This window comes from Saccopteryx leptura, chromosome 1 (genome assembly GCF_036850995.1).
Source record: "Saccopteryx leptura isolate mSacLep1 chromosome 1, mSacLep1_pri_phased_curated, whole genome shotgun sequence".
NCBI classification, from domain to species: Eukaryota; Metazoa; Chordata; class Mammalia; order Chiroptera; family Emballonuridae; genus Saccopteryx; species Saccopteryx leptura.
In genome coordinates this window covers 315,507,150-315,524,775 of record NC_089503.1, presented here as the reverse complement: position 1 = coordinate 315,524,775, position 17,626 = coordinate 315,507,150, and the positions used below count along the sequence as shown (strand labels likewise).

General features: G+C 52.2%; 1 protein-coding gene across 1 annotated transcript; it reads left to right on the top strand.

The window, feature by feature from the left end:
- The first annotated feature begins 5,163 nt into the window (after positions 1-5,163).
- Positions 5,164-16,227, top strand: PNPLA5 (patatin like phospholipase domain containing 5). The gene is made up of 8 exons (XM_066361286.1): positions 5,164-5,356; positions 5,740-5,972; positions 7,810-7,875; positions 8,154-8,363; positions 9,996-10,056; positions 11,258-11,443; positions 13,452-13,584; positions 16,107-16,227. The coding sequence occupies exons 1-8, from the start codon at positions 5,164-5,166 to the stop codon at positions 16,225-16,227; spliced, it is 1,203 nt and encodes a 400-aa protein (XP_066217383.1).
- Positions 16,228-17,626: the final 1,399 nt, after the last annotated feature.

Here is a 17,626-nt window from a genome sequence, read left to right as displayed (position 1 = left end):
CCAACAGAGGGACATTGGACAGGTAGCCTCACTCTCACCCTCACTCACTCACATCTGCTTTGGGGCATTTCCTGCTTCAACGACTACCTCTCCTGCGGACTCACTGAAAGAGAGAACCTGGGAACAGGTCAAAGTCTCTGACTGGCTCTCCAGGAAGGCACCGCTGTGCCCTCAATTCATTCGTGATCTCTGGCAAATCTAAAGCCACCATCGAAACACCAACACTGGACTGAACTCCTCGCTATGGCAATAGTTTGGCTCCCTCTTGGGTGCCCGAGCTGGACCAGGAAGCTGTAAGTGCCTATTGGCTTTTTCCTTTTTGTTTGGATCTTACCTCAAATTTTCAGAGAAGTTCACAACGATTGTGCAAAACAGGAACTCTCCTGTCACCTGTACCCAGATTCTCCAACCAGTAACATTTGTTACATATACTGTTCCTCTAATAGATACAGAGATATATCCGGCTAGAGCAGGGGTCCCCAAACTACGGCCCACGGGCCGCATGCGGCCCCCTGAGGCCATTTATCTGGCCCCCACCGCACTTCCAGAAGGGGCACCTCTTTCATTGGTGGTCAGTGAGAGGAGCATAGTTCCCATTGAAATACTGGTCAGTTTGTTTATTTAAATTTACTTGTTCTTTATTTTAAATATTGTATTTGTTCCTGTTTTGTTTTTTTACTTTAAAATAAGATATGTGCAGTGTGCATAGGGATTTGTTCATAGTTTTTTTTATAGTCCGGCCCTCCAACGGTCTGAGGGACAGTGAACTGGCCCCCAGTGTAAAAAGTTTGGGGATCTCTGAGCTAGAGGGTTTCTTCGGGGGGGGGGACTATTGTAAATTAGCTGCAACACCATGCCTCCTTATTCCTCAATATCTCAGCGTCTTTCCTAAGAACAAGGACATTTACTCACATAATCACAGTACAATTCTCAAAACTGGTAAATGTATCATCAACACAGTGTTACTATTTAATTCACAGCTCACATTTAAATTTTGCCATTTGTCCCTTCAGGCCAAGTTCAAATCCAGGACCATGCATTGCACTTAGTTGTCATCTCTCTCTCTCTCTCTCTCTCTCTCTCTCTCTCTTAAAAAATGTTCTTTGTTGCCATATGGTTTTTTTGTCTTTTTTCCTCCTATTTTTGTATTCTTTTTTTTTTAATTGAATTCAGAGAAAGAAAGGGGGAGAGAGGGAGACTGTTTCTGTATGTGCCCCGGCCAAGGATCGAACCAGCAACCGCTGCATTGCAGGATGATGCTCCAACCAAATGAGCCATCCAGCCAGGGCAGTTGCCGTGTCTCTTTAGTCTCTTTTAAACTGCCATTTTTTGTCTTTCATGATCTTAACTTTTTTTCAAGAGTGGAGGCAAGTTATTTAGTAGAACGTCCCTTTTCTAATTTAACTATGATACTTGGTTATGGTTGTATTTGCAAGGTTAAAGCACTGTAACTCAGTTTTGACTTTTGTAATTAATAGTAAGTGTGAGGGTGATACTTTGAAACTATGTAAATATCCTATTCCTGGTTCTCATTGGATTTGACCTCTATTGATGATTAATTGGCTGATCAATCACTACTGAGCATCTTGCAAGATGATTCTCCATTTTCTACAGTGATTACTTAGCATTTAACATAAAGGAGAGCTTTGACTTCTCCTCCATTTATTTATTCATTTATGGACTCATAGACTCTTATCTTATACATGAATATTCTACTATTAAAATGATTTGTTTTGACCTGACCTGTAGTGGCGCAGTGGATGAAGCGTTGACCTAGAAAGCTGAGGTCACCGGGTTGAAACCTCAGACTTGCCAAGTCAAGGCACATATGGGAATTGATGCTTCCTGCTCCTTTCCCTTCTCTCTCTCTCTCTCTCTCTCTTTCTCCCTCCCCCTCTCTCCTCTCTAAAATGAATAAATAAATCTTAAAAAAGTTATTTATTTTGAAGTTCACATTGTCCCAAATTTAGCTGGTGAAACCCCCTTCAAGCTGGCTCCTGTATCCTTTGACTAGTCCTCATCATTTCTTAAACACTTGCTTTCTGGCATAAGATGTTCCAGGCTCATCTTGTGCTTGTCTTGCTCAGCCCTGCAATCAATCACTTCCCCAAAGAGCTTTTCCTTTTTGCGTAGAATGGTATTTAGAAACCAAAATCTTGGCACTGCGTGTGTTCATTCCTTTTGAGCTATTTTTATTTCTGGGCTCTTTCAGAGGACAGAGCTTCCAAATAGAAATAAAACTATGTAAGACTCATTGTCACACACAGTTACATCGGTTTCTGTCTTCATCTGTCTAAACCTACAAGTTCTTGGTGCTATCTTCAATTTCAATTCAGGATACATTCTAGCCTTCTGTCTTTCCATATTCAGAACCCGTTTCTCTCATAGTGAGAACCTAACTTCCGTTATCCACAATATATTTTTTGGGGGTATTTTCATTCCTATAAATCACAGAAAGTATTTTCAGGATTGCTAGCCTATCCCACTGCAAAAAGTAGAGGTTAATATTTGCCGTTCTTTGGTGTGTTCAGCCTGAGGGTATCTGCATAGTCTAAGTCCAATGTTCAAAAGCTCCCTATTTGATGTGGTTACATGATTATTTTGAAATATAGCTCATTTGTTTTTGCTTGTATGCCATTTGCAGTTTTCTTTTCTTTAATGCTTGATGATATTTTTTTGTAGTATACAAAAGATTAAAATGGTTCCAAAGTCAAATTTATACATAAAGGTAAACTCAAAGAAGTGTCGCTCTCCACCCCTTCTGTTCATCCCCACTGACCCCTTGCAAAGTACCAACACTTAGTTCAAGGCTTATCTTCTTAGTCTTTTTCTGTCTCTAAAAAAGAAGGGGAAAAAGGAGACATGTGATTGTTTTCTTATTTCCCCTTATTTCTTATACAAAGGGCAGCATTCTATGTAGACTGTCCTGCACTTTGCACTTATCACTTAACCATACATTTAGAAAGCACAGCATAGCAGTCCCTGGAGTGCCTCCTCATTCCATGATCTTTTCTCTGAGGCACAGGCTCTCCTGGGAGCCTCTGGGACCGGCATGCCACTGCATCCACCCATGCCACCTGCGGCTCCCTATCTACTTGTCGCTCACATTCCTCTCCACCCAGAAGCCCCAGGGTGCCCCAAACTCCCCCAGCCTGATGGCCCACCTGACTCACTCACTGTGCTCTTAGCCTGACTCACCGCATCTGTGGGGTCCCCGTCTCCAGCCTTGTTACACTCAGCCTTCCAGGGTCCCCGGAGAAGTGCTGCTCTGTCCTGGTTCCTGCAGAGAGGCCACCCCTCCCTAAGTCATGAACCACCATGCCCTTCAGCTGGGTCCCTGTGAAGCTTAGGCTCCCCCATCTCCACTTCCTGCCCCCACCCTTCTCTCTTGCCAGGGCAACAAGGAAGCTGGCAGAATCCTTGCTCGGCCTTTCAGTGGCTGAACTCACAGTTTTCGTCTCAGTTTCTTCATCTGTAGGATGGGGTCAGCAATATGGCTTATCCTACAGGACTGTTGCAAAGATAACATAAAATGACCAAGGCAAAGCGCTCAGCCCAGTGACAGGGAGGAGGGAAACCCAGAGGATTGTTGTTAGCCTTCAAAGTGCCCCTCCCCCCTCAGTGAGCCTCTCCTGGGCCTCTGGCCTCACCTCCAAGGAGAGAGGTCTCCAGGGGCTCTGCACTCTGAAGAAAATTATGTGAGTCTGGGGTCTGCCCCACTGGCTTGCCTCCCACTCAGTCAGAGTGGTGCAGCTCCAGTCCGGCTGACCTGGGCTGGGGTCCAGCTCTGCTGCTGAGCCTAGCTGTGCCCCCTTCCCTTCTTTTGAGCCCCCGAGGTACACATCCTCTGCTTTATGTTGTTCATTTCCCGTTCCTCCCTCTATTTCCCTCGCCTTCCACTCCCCGTAGGCAGACTCTAATATATGAAATGTGTGACCTGCAAACCCACCTTCCAGACAGCTAATACATTATTCAAAAGAACAAAGTAATGCTCTTGTGGGAGTGTCCACACAAATGGCATCATGAAATAAACCTCACTCGTCTTTGGCCCATCACTTCTAAGGACATTCCATGGGCTGACCCTTGTGGCTACTCATCCATCCCTGGGCAGGAAATAGTGTACAACCCACCACCGCGGTCAACTCCCTGCCTTCTCCCACTACCTTTGTGAGCATATGGGGGAATTTCTCTGGGGTACTTCATTTCACTGGCTGCCCAGGCTTGATGTCCAGAGTGTTACCCCCCCCCCTCCCGGTTTACAGGGTGTGGGCAAGTTTTCTTGGAGGCATTTCCTGGCTGTGCTGGTGGTTGGGGTCCCCAGCTGAACAGGGGCACAGTGGTCCACTCACGCTGCTTTGTGAAGGTGACTGCCAAGAAAGCACTGCACTGTGTGGTGCCTGCTGCTCCTGCCTCCAGCCAGCCAGCAGGGTCGGGCGGTTGATGGGGAGTCCATGTTTGTGCGCAGAGATCAGAGCAGAAAGGTCTCGGTAAGTCCTCAAACCCAAGCCTCTCATATTATACTGAAAAGCCACAGCCCAGAGAGGATGAGGAGTTTGGGCAAAGTTCGCAGGGGATGGAGACGGAGTCTGGATGGAGCCGGGATCTCCTGCCTCCCACGGCTCTTCCTGGACCCTGAACCAGCACAACTGCAGAATGGAGTCTGATCTGACTCCCCAAAACCAGGCGTTTTGTGTCCAACTCTGACATTTGCTGGCTATAACTTTTCCTCCTGCCCTCCGTTTTCACAACGGTCAAATAATGCTTCTGTTGAGACTACCAGAGATCAGGCAAGAGATGTCCCAGTCCCGGGGAAATCTGGGACCATGATCCTGACCTAGGGCAGGCATGTGGGGGTGGCGCCAGGGCACCTACAGCAAGCCGGCGCTTCTGGGGCACACCTGCAGCACACCTGGAGGAGAGGGGGTGGTCTCAGCCCGGGGACCTCATTGGCTGGGGCGAGGAATGATGCAGCCAGGGACCCGACGCAGCACCGGGGGGCGGGGCCCGGGCGCTACCGCCAGAACTTCACCTCTGGGCCGCCGCACCCCCCGCTCCACATTAGACCCGTGAGGCTTCTGCGTCCTGCGCTCCATCCCGGCAGCGTCCGTCACGGATCCCCCTTCCTGGCTCTACTCGACCCTGTCCCGTTTCGACCCCGCTGCCATGAGCCGCTTCGAGGTAGAGGGCAGCTGGAACCTGTCCTTCAGCGGCGCGGGCTTCCTGGGCCTCTACCACGTGGGCGTGACTCACTGCCTGAGGGAGCGCGCCCCGCGCCTCCTCCGGGGCGCCCGCCGCATCTATGGCTCCTCATCCGGGTCGCTCAACGCCCTCTGCCTCATCATGGACAAACCACCTGGTGCGTCTGGGAACAGCGCGGGTCAGGAGGGCTGGGGATCTCGCAAGCTCCAACAGAAGCTGATTCCGACGGGAGGGGGTGGGTGCGGAGGGAGCAAGGTGCTTGGCGCCCTGCCCAGCGGTTTTTACACCCAGCACACTCCCCTTTATTCCTATGAGACTCGGGACTATGGGTACTACCATTTCACAGAAGAGAGATCCGAGGTGTAGAGTTAGGAAGACTGTTCACAAGGTCACTTGGGGACAAAAGGTGGGACCCATCATTTGAACGCAGGGCTGGGCAGGGCTTGTAAATTTTGAGCAGAAGAGGGGAGGACCCCTTCACTCCCTGCAGCCAGGTGGCAGGCTCCCTGGTGGCTGAGGACCCTGTCCTGGTGCCTGCAGTCTTCAGCTGCTCCCATCTCCTGAGTCTGGCCAACAAGGTGCATCAGCTGAGCCTGGGCATCTTCCACCCTGCCTTTGACCCCATTGAGCACGTCAAGCAACAGCTGCAAGACTTCCTGCCCCCTGACATTCACATCCTGGCCTCCCAGCGCCTGGGCATCTCGCTGACCCGCTGGCCTGACGGCAGCAACTTCATTGTCACGGACTTTGCCAATCGCGATGAGGTCATCCAGGTGAGCAGGTAGTGGGTGCCAGGGCCTGGGGGCAGGTGAGTGGGTTTCATCTCCTACCAGAGTGACTTCCAGGAACTTCCCAGGGGCACACACATCTGCAAGGTAGGGGGTGGTGGTAAACTTGCAGCCCCCTAGTTGACAAGTGAGGTAGTTGAGAGGCAGAGAAGGGCAGCAAGGTGTATATGGAAACTTCCCGCTTGCTCACACGGAAAGTATGGTTGTGGAGAAAGGAAAGTCAGGCTTTTTTAGTTAGAGTCCCCCCTTAGGGGCTGCTCTTTCCAGAGAGATGCCTGCCCAGCCCCTACCCCACCTTGGTTCTCCAAGCGCATTTTGATGTAGTGAGCAAAAATTTACTGAGCATCTATTATGTGCCCTTTACCATTCCAGGCACTGTGACTGTAATAGGGAATTACATAAATCGAAATGTTGCCTAAAACTTGGGGCTTCTAGTCTGATGTGTCTGGGTTACAGATAATGACCACATCTGTGGTTAATTAAGAAACAATCCAATATTGAAATAAAACTGGAGGATATGACAGAGAGCCATATGGTCAAAAACAAACAAACAAACAAACAAAAAAGAGCGTAGGGACAGAAGGTAGGGGTGCTCAGACAGATAGGGAGACAGGTACTGCCCTGTGCTTCCCCCACTGCAGCTTGGCCCACCCTCCGCATTGGGTCTGCATCTTCCACCCAGGCTGGGGCTCCTGATGCAGAATCTGCCTTCATCTGGGGGCACCCAGCACAGTGCCTGTCTCTGAGTCTGTGAGACCTGAATTCTTACTGTGTGCATGGAGAGGCTGGTCCCTTCCTTCAGGCTGATGTCCACAGCTTCCCAAGGAGGCCAGCTGGGGACCCTAAAGTGCATTTCACTATCTTTGCCTATGTAGCACATAGTACAGGGCCTGGCACATAGGTTCTCAGTGAGCATTAGCTGCTGTCGCTTTTATTATTAATCTGTGAGAACAAGGGGCTCACCTGCATCTCCATCTGGTCAGAGCCAGAATAGATTCTGCATCTCCTAGAGAGGACTGGAGGGGAGTTTCCAAGGTTCCGTGAGACAAGGCTCTGTGCTCCATGAGTTTGATAAGCTCTAGGCTAGTCACTAGAGTGATTTTGCCCTTTGGGCCATTTGGCAGCACTGTAGACATTTGGGGGTGTCACAACTGTGTGTGTTTCTGCACACATATGCATGTATGTGCACGTGAATGCATGTGTGTGCATGTATATACCACTAGTATCTAGTGGGTAGAGGTCCTGGTACACATCCTTCAATGCACAGGACAGCGCCCCCACACTCCACAGCAGAGAATTATCCAGCTCAAATTCCAATAGCATCAGGTGCTATGCTAGGGTCTTTTTTACTTCAGGACTTACCAGAGACTCTCCTGGGAAGAGTTAGGCAGTGTTTTCCAAGTGGGTAGAGAAGTCAGAGTTTCTTGTTTGAGGTGCATCTGGTTGGAATCAGTGTCCAAGGAACACTGGGAGGCATCCCTAGATTCCTGGTGGAGCATTCCTGCCAGACTGTTGAAAGAGAAACAGTACCTGGTGCCTCTTTCCTTGGAGAAAGAAACCCCAGCAGCATACTCAAGTCAGCAAGGGTCCCGGCAGCAGGAAGAGGAGGGTGGATGTCAAAACAGGCCTGTGTTCACATCCCTTCTTAACTTTGAGAACTTGGCTGGGATCCAACGCATCCCGGGGCCTCAGTTCTCTCCCCTGGACACAGGACAAATAACACCCACCTTGTAGGCTATTATGGGATTAGAGGTGGAGCTCAGAGGAGATTCTGAGAACAAGGAGCATGAACAACTGTTTCCGCCGACTCTTGTCTTCCCAGGCCTTGGTCTGTTCCCTGTATTTTCCCTTCTACTGTGGGACGATCCCCCCCCAATTCAGAGGGGAGGTAAGTGGCCGAGCCCCCCCACCCCCGCTCTGCAGCCCAAGGCACCTGCTGGTGAGAGATAAGAAGGTGAAAGGCACCAGTACTCCTTGAGCACCTACTGTGTGCCAGCCTTCCCCCTGCCCCCAGGGTACTTAAAGCATCCTGGGCTGGAATGGACTTAGTGCCTCAGGCGCAGCCTCAGGGGTCACTGGCTGCGGCCTACTCTTGGCGGGTGGCCCCATGGTGGTGTGGCAGGAGGGCAGGCATCCTGAGGGCACCACTGCCCATCCTAATTGCAGCGATACTTCGATGGGGCTCTGAGCAACAACTTGCCCTTTGCGGACTGCCCCTCCACCATCACTGTGTCGCCCTTCCCTGGGACAGTGGACATCTGCCCCCAGAGCACCTCGGCCAGCATGTTCGAGCTGAACGCCTTCAATTCCAGCTTCCAGATCTCCACCATGAACTTCTTCCTGGCATTTACTTGCCTTGTAGCTCCCGGCTCCGAGGTAGGTCTGGCCCCGGCTTCCAGCCTTGAAGCTGTTAGAGCCTTGCAATGATCAAGGGCCCCCGGGAGTCAGACTCCGTGCCCCTGAGCCTTCACCACAACCTCAGGGCATTTGAGACATAGGTGCCAAGTCTTACAGTCAAGCTCTCCAGCCCACACTCTGAAGCTTAAATTGTGCCTTTAGTATTCTTCCCCTCCTTGGGAGAGTGTTGAGTTAGACTGGCCCTGTGTCCAGGCGGGTATGGGTGTGAACCAGGCCTCTGCTGTGCTCTACTGGGTCAGGCTCTGTGAGAAAGTACTGTTATCCTCTCCGCTTCTCAGGGAAGTACCTCACAGCTCAGAGAGTTTAAGTGACTTGTTTAAAGCCTCACAGCCTAGAAGTTGCAAAGCCAGGTTTCAAATCCTCAGCTAGCCTGGTCCCATGCATCTAACTGCTGCCCTAGACTGTGGCCAAATTGATCCTCTGTGTGAAGGCAAAGCCCAAGTTCAGAAAAAAATGGAAAACAGACCCACATTTTCTGGGTTTTGCCCCTCAGTATTTCTGGAAAGTAGATAATTTGACAAAGTTTATCATCATAACATGCTCCTCCACCCCAACCATACCCTGGCTCTTCCCTATTTCATTTTTTTTTTTATTTTTGTATTTTTCCAAAGCTGGAAATGGGGACGCAGTCAGACAGACTCCCACATGTGCCCGACCGGGATCCACCCAGCATGCCCACCAGGGGTTGATGCTCTGCTGGTCTGGGGGGTTGCTCTGTTGCAACCAGAGCCATTCTAGTGCCTGAGGCAGAGGCCACAGAGCCATCCTCAGCACCCGGGCCAACCTTGCCCCAGCTCCGGGAGGGGAAGAGAGAGACAGAGAGGAAGGAGAGGGGGAGGGGTGGAGAAGCAGATGGGCACCTCTCCTATGTGCCCTGGCCGGGAATCAAACCCGGGACTCCTGCATGCCAGGCTGACGCTCTACCACTTAGCCAACCGGCCAGGGCTCTTCCCTATTTCTTTACGCCTTTTATGGTTGTGTAGAGTTTTATGGAACAAGTCACGTTTATTTTCTCTGATCCTTCAGAGGATGGAGTGAACAGATAATCTCAGCCCCATCTTACAGATAGGTAAACCGAGGTGCTCAGAAAGGTGGTGTGGCTGTCCTCAGGTCACACATTCAAGGAGAAGCAGAGCTGCTTCTGGACTTGCAGATGCCTCTTTTCCACTAGTGGGGCTCTGAGCGGGACAGATGGGCCCGGGCCCCAGGTCACTTCTGTCATCTTAGGCTGGTACTGGAAATAATCAAAGGGCAAAGAGATCCATCATCCATTGACCTGTAGGAAACCAGGCAATGTCCCAGGCATCTTGGGCCAGAGGAAGGAGCTATGGCCAGAGAGGGAAGGATACCCCAACCGGGGAGTCACAGAGAAGGGAAGTAACGTGAGGCAGCAGATCCATTCACCTGCAGTCCTCTGGCCTTCCCCGCTCAGTGCTGGGCCTCCCCAGGGTCCTTGAGCCTTTCTAGGGGATCTCTTGGGGAGAATAAGCTGGAATCACTTCTGGTTGAAGACACTTCTTTAGTCTGTGACCATCAGCTTGAGGGACGGTCCTTGCCTTCTCCCTCGCACCCTGATCTGTGTGTTGGCAGGTTGTGGTTCAGTACTGCAAGCAAGGCTACCTGGATGCCCTAAGGTTCCTGGAGAGACGCGGTAGGTGACTGCCACCACAGGAGCTGGGGTCACGCCCACGTGGATCCTGCCTCTTGGGCATTGGAAGTTTTGTGGACCTTGGCTTCCTCATTCTCTTCCTCAACATCTGTTCTGTGCTTGGCCTGAGCGGGGTGCTGGGGACCCAGAGAGGAATCACACATGTGTCTTGCTCTCAAGCTGTCCATCCACAGCCTTGTTCAGGGGGTCAGATCAGAGAGAGACATCTGGATGGGATGTTCAGGACTATGGGAACCCAGAGGAGGCATCTGACCCTGCCGGGGGGGGGGGGGGGGAGTGGGCAAGGATGGCTTCCTGGAGGTGGAGACAGATAAACTGGATTTTTTCTAGTTAGGGAGATGATGGAAAGGTTAAAGACAGAAAGGAAAAGGACATTCTAGTCACAGAGAAGATGAGCAAGAGCAAAGGATCAGAGGCCAGCACCTTGAGGAAACGTAACTTAGTATGGCTGTAGGGTGTGTGTGTGTGTGTGTGTGTGTGAGAGAGAGAGAGAGAGAGAGAGAGAGAGAGAGAGGGAATATATTCAGTGGGTGGGCCAGAGAGGACTTGAATGTCACCTCTTAGGACAATGCTCTTCAAGGTGCTAGAGTGAGATTTGAACCCAAATTGGCCTAAACTTGTGTCCTTGAGCCCCTCCCCCACACATATGTGGCCCCAAACACACAGCAGCAAAGCAGCATTTTCTGAGTACTCACCATGTGCCAGGCCTGGGCTTGAGCTTTAAGTATTCACCTAATTCTCAGAAAACTGTATCAAGCAGGCTTTCATTTTCCCCATTCACAGAGAGGGCAACCGAGGCATGGAGCTGTTAGGTCACATAGCTAACAGGTAGTAGAGCCAAAATTTAAACCCTGCACTGGGTCTGCAGGATCTGGGCTCTGATTAACCAGTAGAAAGTGAAGAAGAAAAATTCTAAAAGGAAAAAAGAAACAAGGAAAAAGGAAGTGCACAGGAAACAGAGCGGAGTGGAACTGGGGGAAGGCTGGGAAGCGTCGTCCCGGGTGAGCTGCAGGTCCGTCCTGTGATGAGTGGGTCCTCAGAGCTGAGTTTGAGTGCTGATCAGTGCAGATAGTATGGACAGCGAGGAGAGCTGGGGCTGTCATTGTCACTGAGACCTGCAGTCCTCTGGCCTGGGAAGCTCCGATGTGCTGATCTATCATATTCGTCCTCTCCCTTGACCCAGGACTCACCAAGGAGCCGGTGCTGCGGACGTTGGTGTCTAAGGAGCCCCCAGCCCCAGCTGATGGGACCCAGGACACTGGTTATGACAGAGACCAGAAGTCAGGCCTGTTGCTCAACTGGGCAGTGCCCAACGTGCTGGTCAAGGACGTGCCCAACTTTGAGCAGCTCTCTCCAGAGCTGGAGGCTGGTACTGCCCTTTCTTCCTGCTCTAGCTCACCTAGCAGGTGCCCTGCACTCAGGGCTTGGAACCAGGATCCTGCCCTGAAGCTGCTCATGGTCTGGAAGAGGACAGGACCTTTTCTGAGTGCCTGCTAAGTGCCAAGCCTGGTGCCTAGAAGCTCTTACATGTTGTCCCTCACTCCTCACCACACTGTGGGCCTAAGTGTTTTTTCTCACTCCATTTCAATGATGAGGAAACTGAAGCTCAGAGAGAGGAAGTGATTCCCCAGCATCTCAGAGCCTGCAGCTGGGAGGTTCAAACCCAAGTCTGTGCCCGAAAGAGCCAGGTCTTTGCCCACTGGCCGGAAAAGGACAGGAAGTACTGAGGGACGCGGGAGAGGCACATATGGAGAGTCTAGACTCATTTCATCCTCTGAGCACTACTCTGGGGATAGTACTGAACTGTCCCTATTGTATAGATGCAGACACCATAACACAGAGAGGCTAAGTGACTCACCAAAGGTCATGTAGCTAGCAAATGGCAGAACCAGGAATTCTACTCTGAACCATTTAGCCTGTTCTGCTCGGTGACCTAAATGTCACAGTTGCGATAACAGGAAAGTACAGGGTCCCACAGACATGTGGAATAGTACTGGTGGGGAGGGGTGAATTAGAGCAGCATCTATGTGAGACATGAAAGAAGGAGTTGGCCAGGCAAAGGGAGGGGGAAGACAAGGGTCCAGGCAGAGGGCATAGCAAATGCAAATGTCCTGGGGTGGTGTGGAGGGGAGAAACGCCAGAGGCCCCTGAGGCTGTAATTTAGTGGTTGAGGGACAGAGTAGCAGAGATGAGCTTAGGGAGGCTGGAAGGTTTGGGCAAGTGACCTAGAAGAGAAAACTGAGGCCACTGAGGGTTTACTAGGGGCAATCTCTCCTTTTTAGCATTCACTGCTACTCTGAACTTTAGGCCCAGTGATTATCGCAGCTAGCTGGGGGGACAGGCTGAAGAGGCAGGAGGTGGGAGGAGAAATGACAATGGTGAGACCAGAGCAGAAACAATGAGGTGGGCAAGGAGGCCACACCTGGGATGCAGAAATGCGCTTTGGTGTGTGCTGAGCCCCAGTTCCAAGTTCTGGGCTCTGGAACTCTGACTGGCAGCATTCCCACAGCCACATGGGGGCACCAGAGAGTTCATACTTTGATGGGACAGTCTTTCCCCCTCCCTTTCCCCACATGCCCAAGGGAATTGTCATCTGGCCTGGTCTTTATAGGCATCCCCTTAATCTTCACTTACCTGCCCAGGGAGGTAGGTCCTGCCATTACAGGGGAGATAACCTAAGCTTGGGAAAGGGAAGGGAAGCGTCCTAGGACACATGGCAGGTAAATGGGAGCTACTGTGTGTAACTCGGACTATGCTGTGTGTGAACCCTCCCAGCATACGTCTCTAGAAGCAATGGCCAGAGTCAGGTTGGAGGGGGTGTGCATGGCTATGCCATGGTCTGGGGCAGGGATTTGGGCTCTGGCTCTGTCCCCGGCCAGGATGCAGGTCCCTTCCACACTGGTCAATTAAGAGGATATAGGGTTCAGAAAATGCTTATGGTCCTAGCTGCTGCCACTGCTGTGGCTGATAATATTGACGTGTTACTGTTATTGAGGGAGGTAAGGTGTGGGCACCTATCCCATCTTGGGTGGCCATATCAGACTTCCCAGAGGGGTGGGAGAGATAGAAAGAGCTGGAAGAGCCTGAGCAGGCCTTGGGTCCATCCTGGCTTTGTCACTTCCTGGCCAGTCTTTAGGTAAGTCACTTCTCCACTCTGAACCTCTGTTTCCTCTTCAGTGAAAAGGGCATACCCTGTCCATTTCAGGGGTAATAATGAGAGAACACAAGCTGAAGGCCTGGCCCTCTGCTAGCTCACAGCAGGGGCCTGATCTGAGCTGTGTTTGCAAATGGGGGTGGGTGCAGTCTGGACTGTGTGAGGCAGAAGGGGAGCTGGCTGGAGGGGTGGGTGGGTGGCCATGCTACGGCTTCTCTTGTAGCACTGAAGAAAGCAAGTATGAGGGATCCCAGGCCCTGGGCCCGCTTCCGCCAGTCAAGGCCCGGGAGGGTGCTGACGTACCTGCTGCTGCCCTACACGCTGCCCTTCGAGTATGTCTACTACCGGAGCAGAAGGTGAGGCCCAGCCACAGTTGTGGTGGGCACAGCCTGGCTGGTTTCCCATACTGCCTAGTCATAAGGGTCTTGGGGGACTGATAGGAAGGCATTGTCACACAGCTGTGATCCAGTGGGGGCCTCCTGGTCAGTGTCCTGGCCCCTCTCCTGTCTCTAAGACCTTTGGCCCATTGCTCCACCTGTCAAAGACTCAGAGACCATGTGTTGTTTTTGAAAATAACCCTAGGGCAGCGGTTCTCAACCTGTGGGTTGCGACCCGGCGGGGGGTCGAACGGCCAAAACACAGGAGTCGCCAAGAGCCATCGTAAAATACATATTATTACAGGGGTCGCAACCCACAGGTTGAGAATCGCTGCCCTAGGGGCTGGTCTGGTTCAGATTTCCTGTGTGGCCTGGGCCAGGTCTCTTGACCTCTCTGGGCCTCAGATTCCTTTTCTATAAAACAAGGCTCTTCCATGGCAGATAGGCTGTGGTTAAGCCCTCTCTAACCATTCTTACTCTGCTGACTAATGGATCACTCTGTGTTGTTGTTCATTTATTCTAGCAATAGTTAGTGAGGGTTTGCCCAGATCCCAGCTAGAGGCTAGGGTGGCAGCACTGCCCAGACCAGTCTCTGGCTTTGTGGAGCCTGACAGCATACAAGTCATCACACATTCGTTTGTGTAACCACAGCTCTGCCTAGAGATACCTAGGGAGGCCTGCACTGGCTGTGAACCAGGATGACTCACACTAGGGGTTATCTAGTCAGGGAAGGCTGCCTGGAGGAGATAACTTTTGAAGGATGAATAAGAATCCACTAATCAAAGAGGGAAGGAGGGACGGGAGAAGCATTTCAGATGGATGGAACAGCATATGCGAAGGTCTTGGGGCAGGAGAGAGTAAGGCTTTTTTTGAGAAGTAGAAAGGGAAGCCAGCCTGACCAGGCAGTGGTACAGTGGATAGAGCATCAGACTGGGATGTGGAGGACCCAGGTTCGAGACCCCGAGGTCGCCAACTTGAGTGCTGGCTCATCTGGTTTGAGCAAAAAACCTCACCAGCTTGAGCCCAAGCTCGCTGGCTTGAGCAAAGGGTTACTTGGTCAGCTGTAGCCCCACGGTCAAGGCACATATGAGAAAGCAATCAATGAACAACTAAGGTGTCACAATGAAAAACTGATGATTGATGCTTCTCATCTCTCTCCATTCCTGTCTGTCTGTCCCTATCTATACCTCTCTCTGACTTTCTCTCTGTCTCTGAAAAAAAGAAAGAAAGAAAGAAAGAAAGGGAAGCCAGTGTGGCTGGAGCCTAAAGGTGGAGCACTGTCCAAGCTGGGGCTGAGGAGGCCAGAGAGGCCAGACAGAGCTTCGTAGCCATGTGAGGAAAGCGGTCTTATCCTGGCAGTGGTGGGAAGGCAGCAAAGGTTGCAGGGGCATCATGGGAGATCTACATTTTTTAAAACTCTCTATTCCCTAGAAGGTCTATGAGAGTTGGTCACAGGTCTCTTTCCTGCTGTTTAAATTGCTCGTGACCCAAAGCTGGGGGAGAGCTTCCTGCTGGCTGAGCCTCCTCATGCTGAGCAGTTAGACTGAAATCACAGGTTGAAATAAAAAAGGATAAAGGCAAATTCTAGCCTTTCCAGTTAAAAAAAAAAATCCACATGGGAGCCCTGCTGAGGAGGCCTGCCCAGACCACAGGGAAATCATACGTAGTGCTCTCTGTAATCTACATGAAGGTGTAATAATAATATAGGCAGAAGGTGCAAAGCAAGGGAGGTGACAGCCCAGCTTATGCTTGCTTGTCACACTATACTGTGCCCAGTTTGAGACTCAGATTTAGAGGCCCCTCTGAGGGCAAGATGGTGTGTGTAGTGGGGTGAGGCCCTGCAGCAACCACTGAGTCCAAGAAGGTGCCGGGCCAAGAGCTTTCTTGGCCATAGTTGGATGGCCGGCCCTCTGCTGCTGCTGCAGGGCTTATGTGGGGAGCACAGGCAGGTTTGAGCATGAGAGGGCCAGGTATGTCAGCATAGTCACTGGCTGCAGGGGTGTGGAGTGGGGAGCTGGTCTGGGGAGGAGAGGGAGGAAGGAGCAGAGATAGGGAGGAGATTAGGAACTGTAGGCGAGGTGACTGTTTATTAGACAGGTGAGAAAACTGAGACCCAGAGAGGTTCCCTGACATGCCCAGGTCACACAACTGATGAGTGGTGGGGCTAGGTTGTACCCCAAGCCAGCCTGACCCCAAAACCCAGCCCTTTCCTTTCCGGGGCTTTCCACTTGTGCCCCGTGGAGTCAACCCTAAGGGCCTGGCCACCTTCACCAAGTTCAGAGTCTGTTATGTTCCATCCCTCACTCCCCTGCGGGAGCCCCGTGGGTCTCAGTTGCTCTGTGGTAGAAACAATACCACTGGGTGTTTCTTGCCTCCATTTCCCCTCCTTTAGCCCTGGTGCCTTGGGTGCAGAGACCTCCGACTCCGCACTGGGCCGGTGGGGAGGGGTGGGTTCAGCCGGGCCGGTGCTCGGGTGAAGCTGTTCCTGCCCCTTCCTCCAGGCTGGCAGTGTGGCTGCCTGATGTGCCGGCCGACATGTGGTGGATGCAGGGTATGCTGAGGAGCCTGGCCCTGGGGGTGTACTCCAGGACGAAGGACCAGCTCCTTGGGCTGGTCAGGTGAGGCGGGCAGAGGCCTGGGGCTGAGTGGGAGAAGCTGGCTTGGGTGGGGAACACTGGCTGTTTCCCTGGACCCTGGGCAGGCAGTCCAAACCATCCATGCAGGGCCTGGATGTAGGTGTTGACCAGGCACATTGGTCAGTCTGCAGGACTCTTGGGGCAGTCACCATTCAGCTGGCACAAAGGACATCAGTCCTGCAGATGTCCTGCATCAGATGTCCAGATCCCCATCAGTCCTGCAGATGTCCCCATCAGATCTCCAGATGTCCCCACAGGCCCTGTGGGAGGGTGCCTCCCCAGCCTGCTCTCCTGGCTGGCTTGAGGCCCTGAAGTCTTCCCATCCCCACTACGCAGCTATTTGTTTTCCAGGGACACCTGCACAGCCCTTCCAGGAAGAGCTGTCCCTGGAACCTTCCTGTCACTTGCAGCTCAGCCAAAATAAGAACCTTGGACCTCCCTTCATCATTGGAGGATCGGGTAGAAGAGTGGCCCTGGGCTCACTGTGCCAGGCTGCCCGCTGGCTTCACCCTGCCCTCCACCCAGCCCTGGGCTCTGACAACTTGCCCTCACTGGCCTCTGCTTCCTCTGCAGCCCGCCGGTCACCACCCCCTCTAGCCTGAGGCAGCTCCTCCTGTGGACCTTGCCAAGAAGCTCAGACTCACCCCACCCATTGGGTCTGAGGGACACCAAGCTGGACCAGCCCAGTTACTGGCCTCTCCCGATCCATCCTGGCCCTTGTCTTATGTGCCTATATCTGCCCTTTGAGTGAGACCTGAATCTGTCGCATCTTCCGGAGCTCAGAGCCTAGCTCCTGGCCCAGGGTGGGCAATGGAATTTTCAGCTAAGTGGAGGACTGAAGGGACAGCCTCCCTTTTTTCCTCTCAGACTCTTGTCTCAGATTGTGTGGGCAGATGGCCATCAGGATCTAAAGGAGGCCCCACCAGCCTTTCTGGAGCCCCTGCTCCTTGGACCCCGGACCCTGGGGCTGGGTACTTCTATCTGGGGAAAGGCCCAGCCTGTTGGTATGTCCTAGGTCACCCTGGCCCTGGCTCATAAAAGGGAGAAAGGAAGGCAGGAGCTGATACACATCTTGGTTCTGGAATTTTCATCTGGAGGACAGGGGGCAGCTCTGCTGAGGGCTCCGGGCACCATGGTAGGGGGCTCATGGAGTGCTTTACAGAGGATGGTGAGGGTGTTCACCTCAGAGCAAATGGAAGTGACGGGGGTGGTGTGCTTCCCCTCAGATCCTTTCTCTGACTTCCTCTGTCCTGCACCAGCCCTCAGGGGTGACACCCAGGGTCTACTCACTCCTGCAACCTTGAATTCTGACTTCTTACTGGGTCTACCCGGCAAGAGCCGAGAACCCTGCAGGAGGTGGGAACTGAGAGGAGAGGGGTTAACAG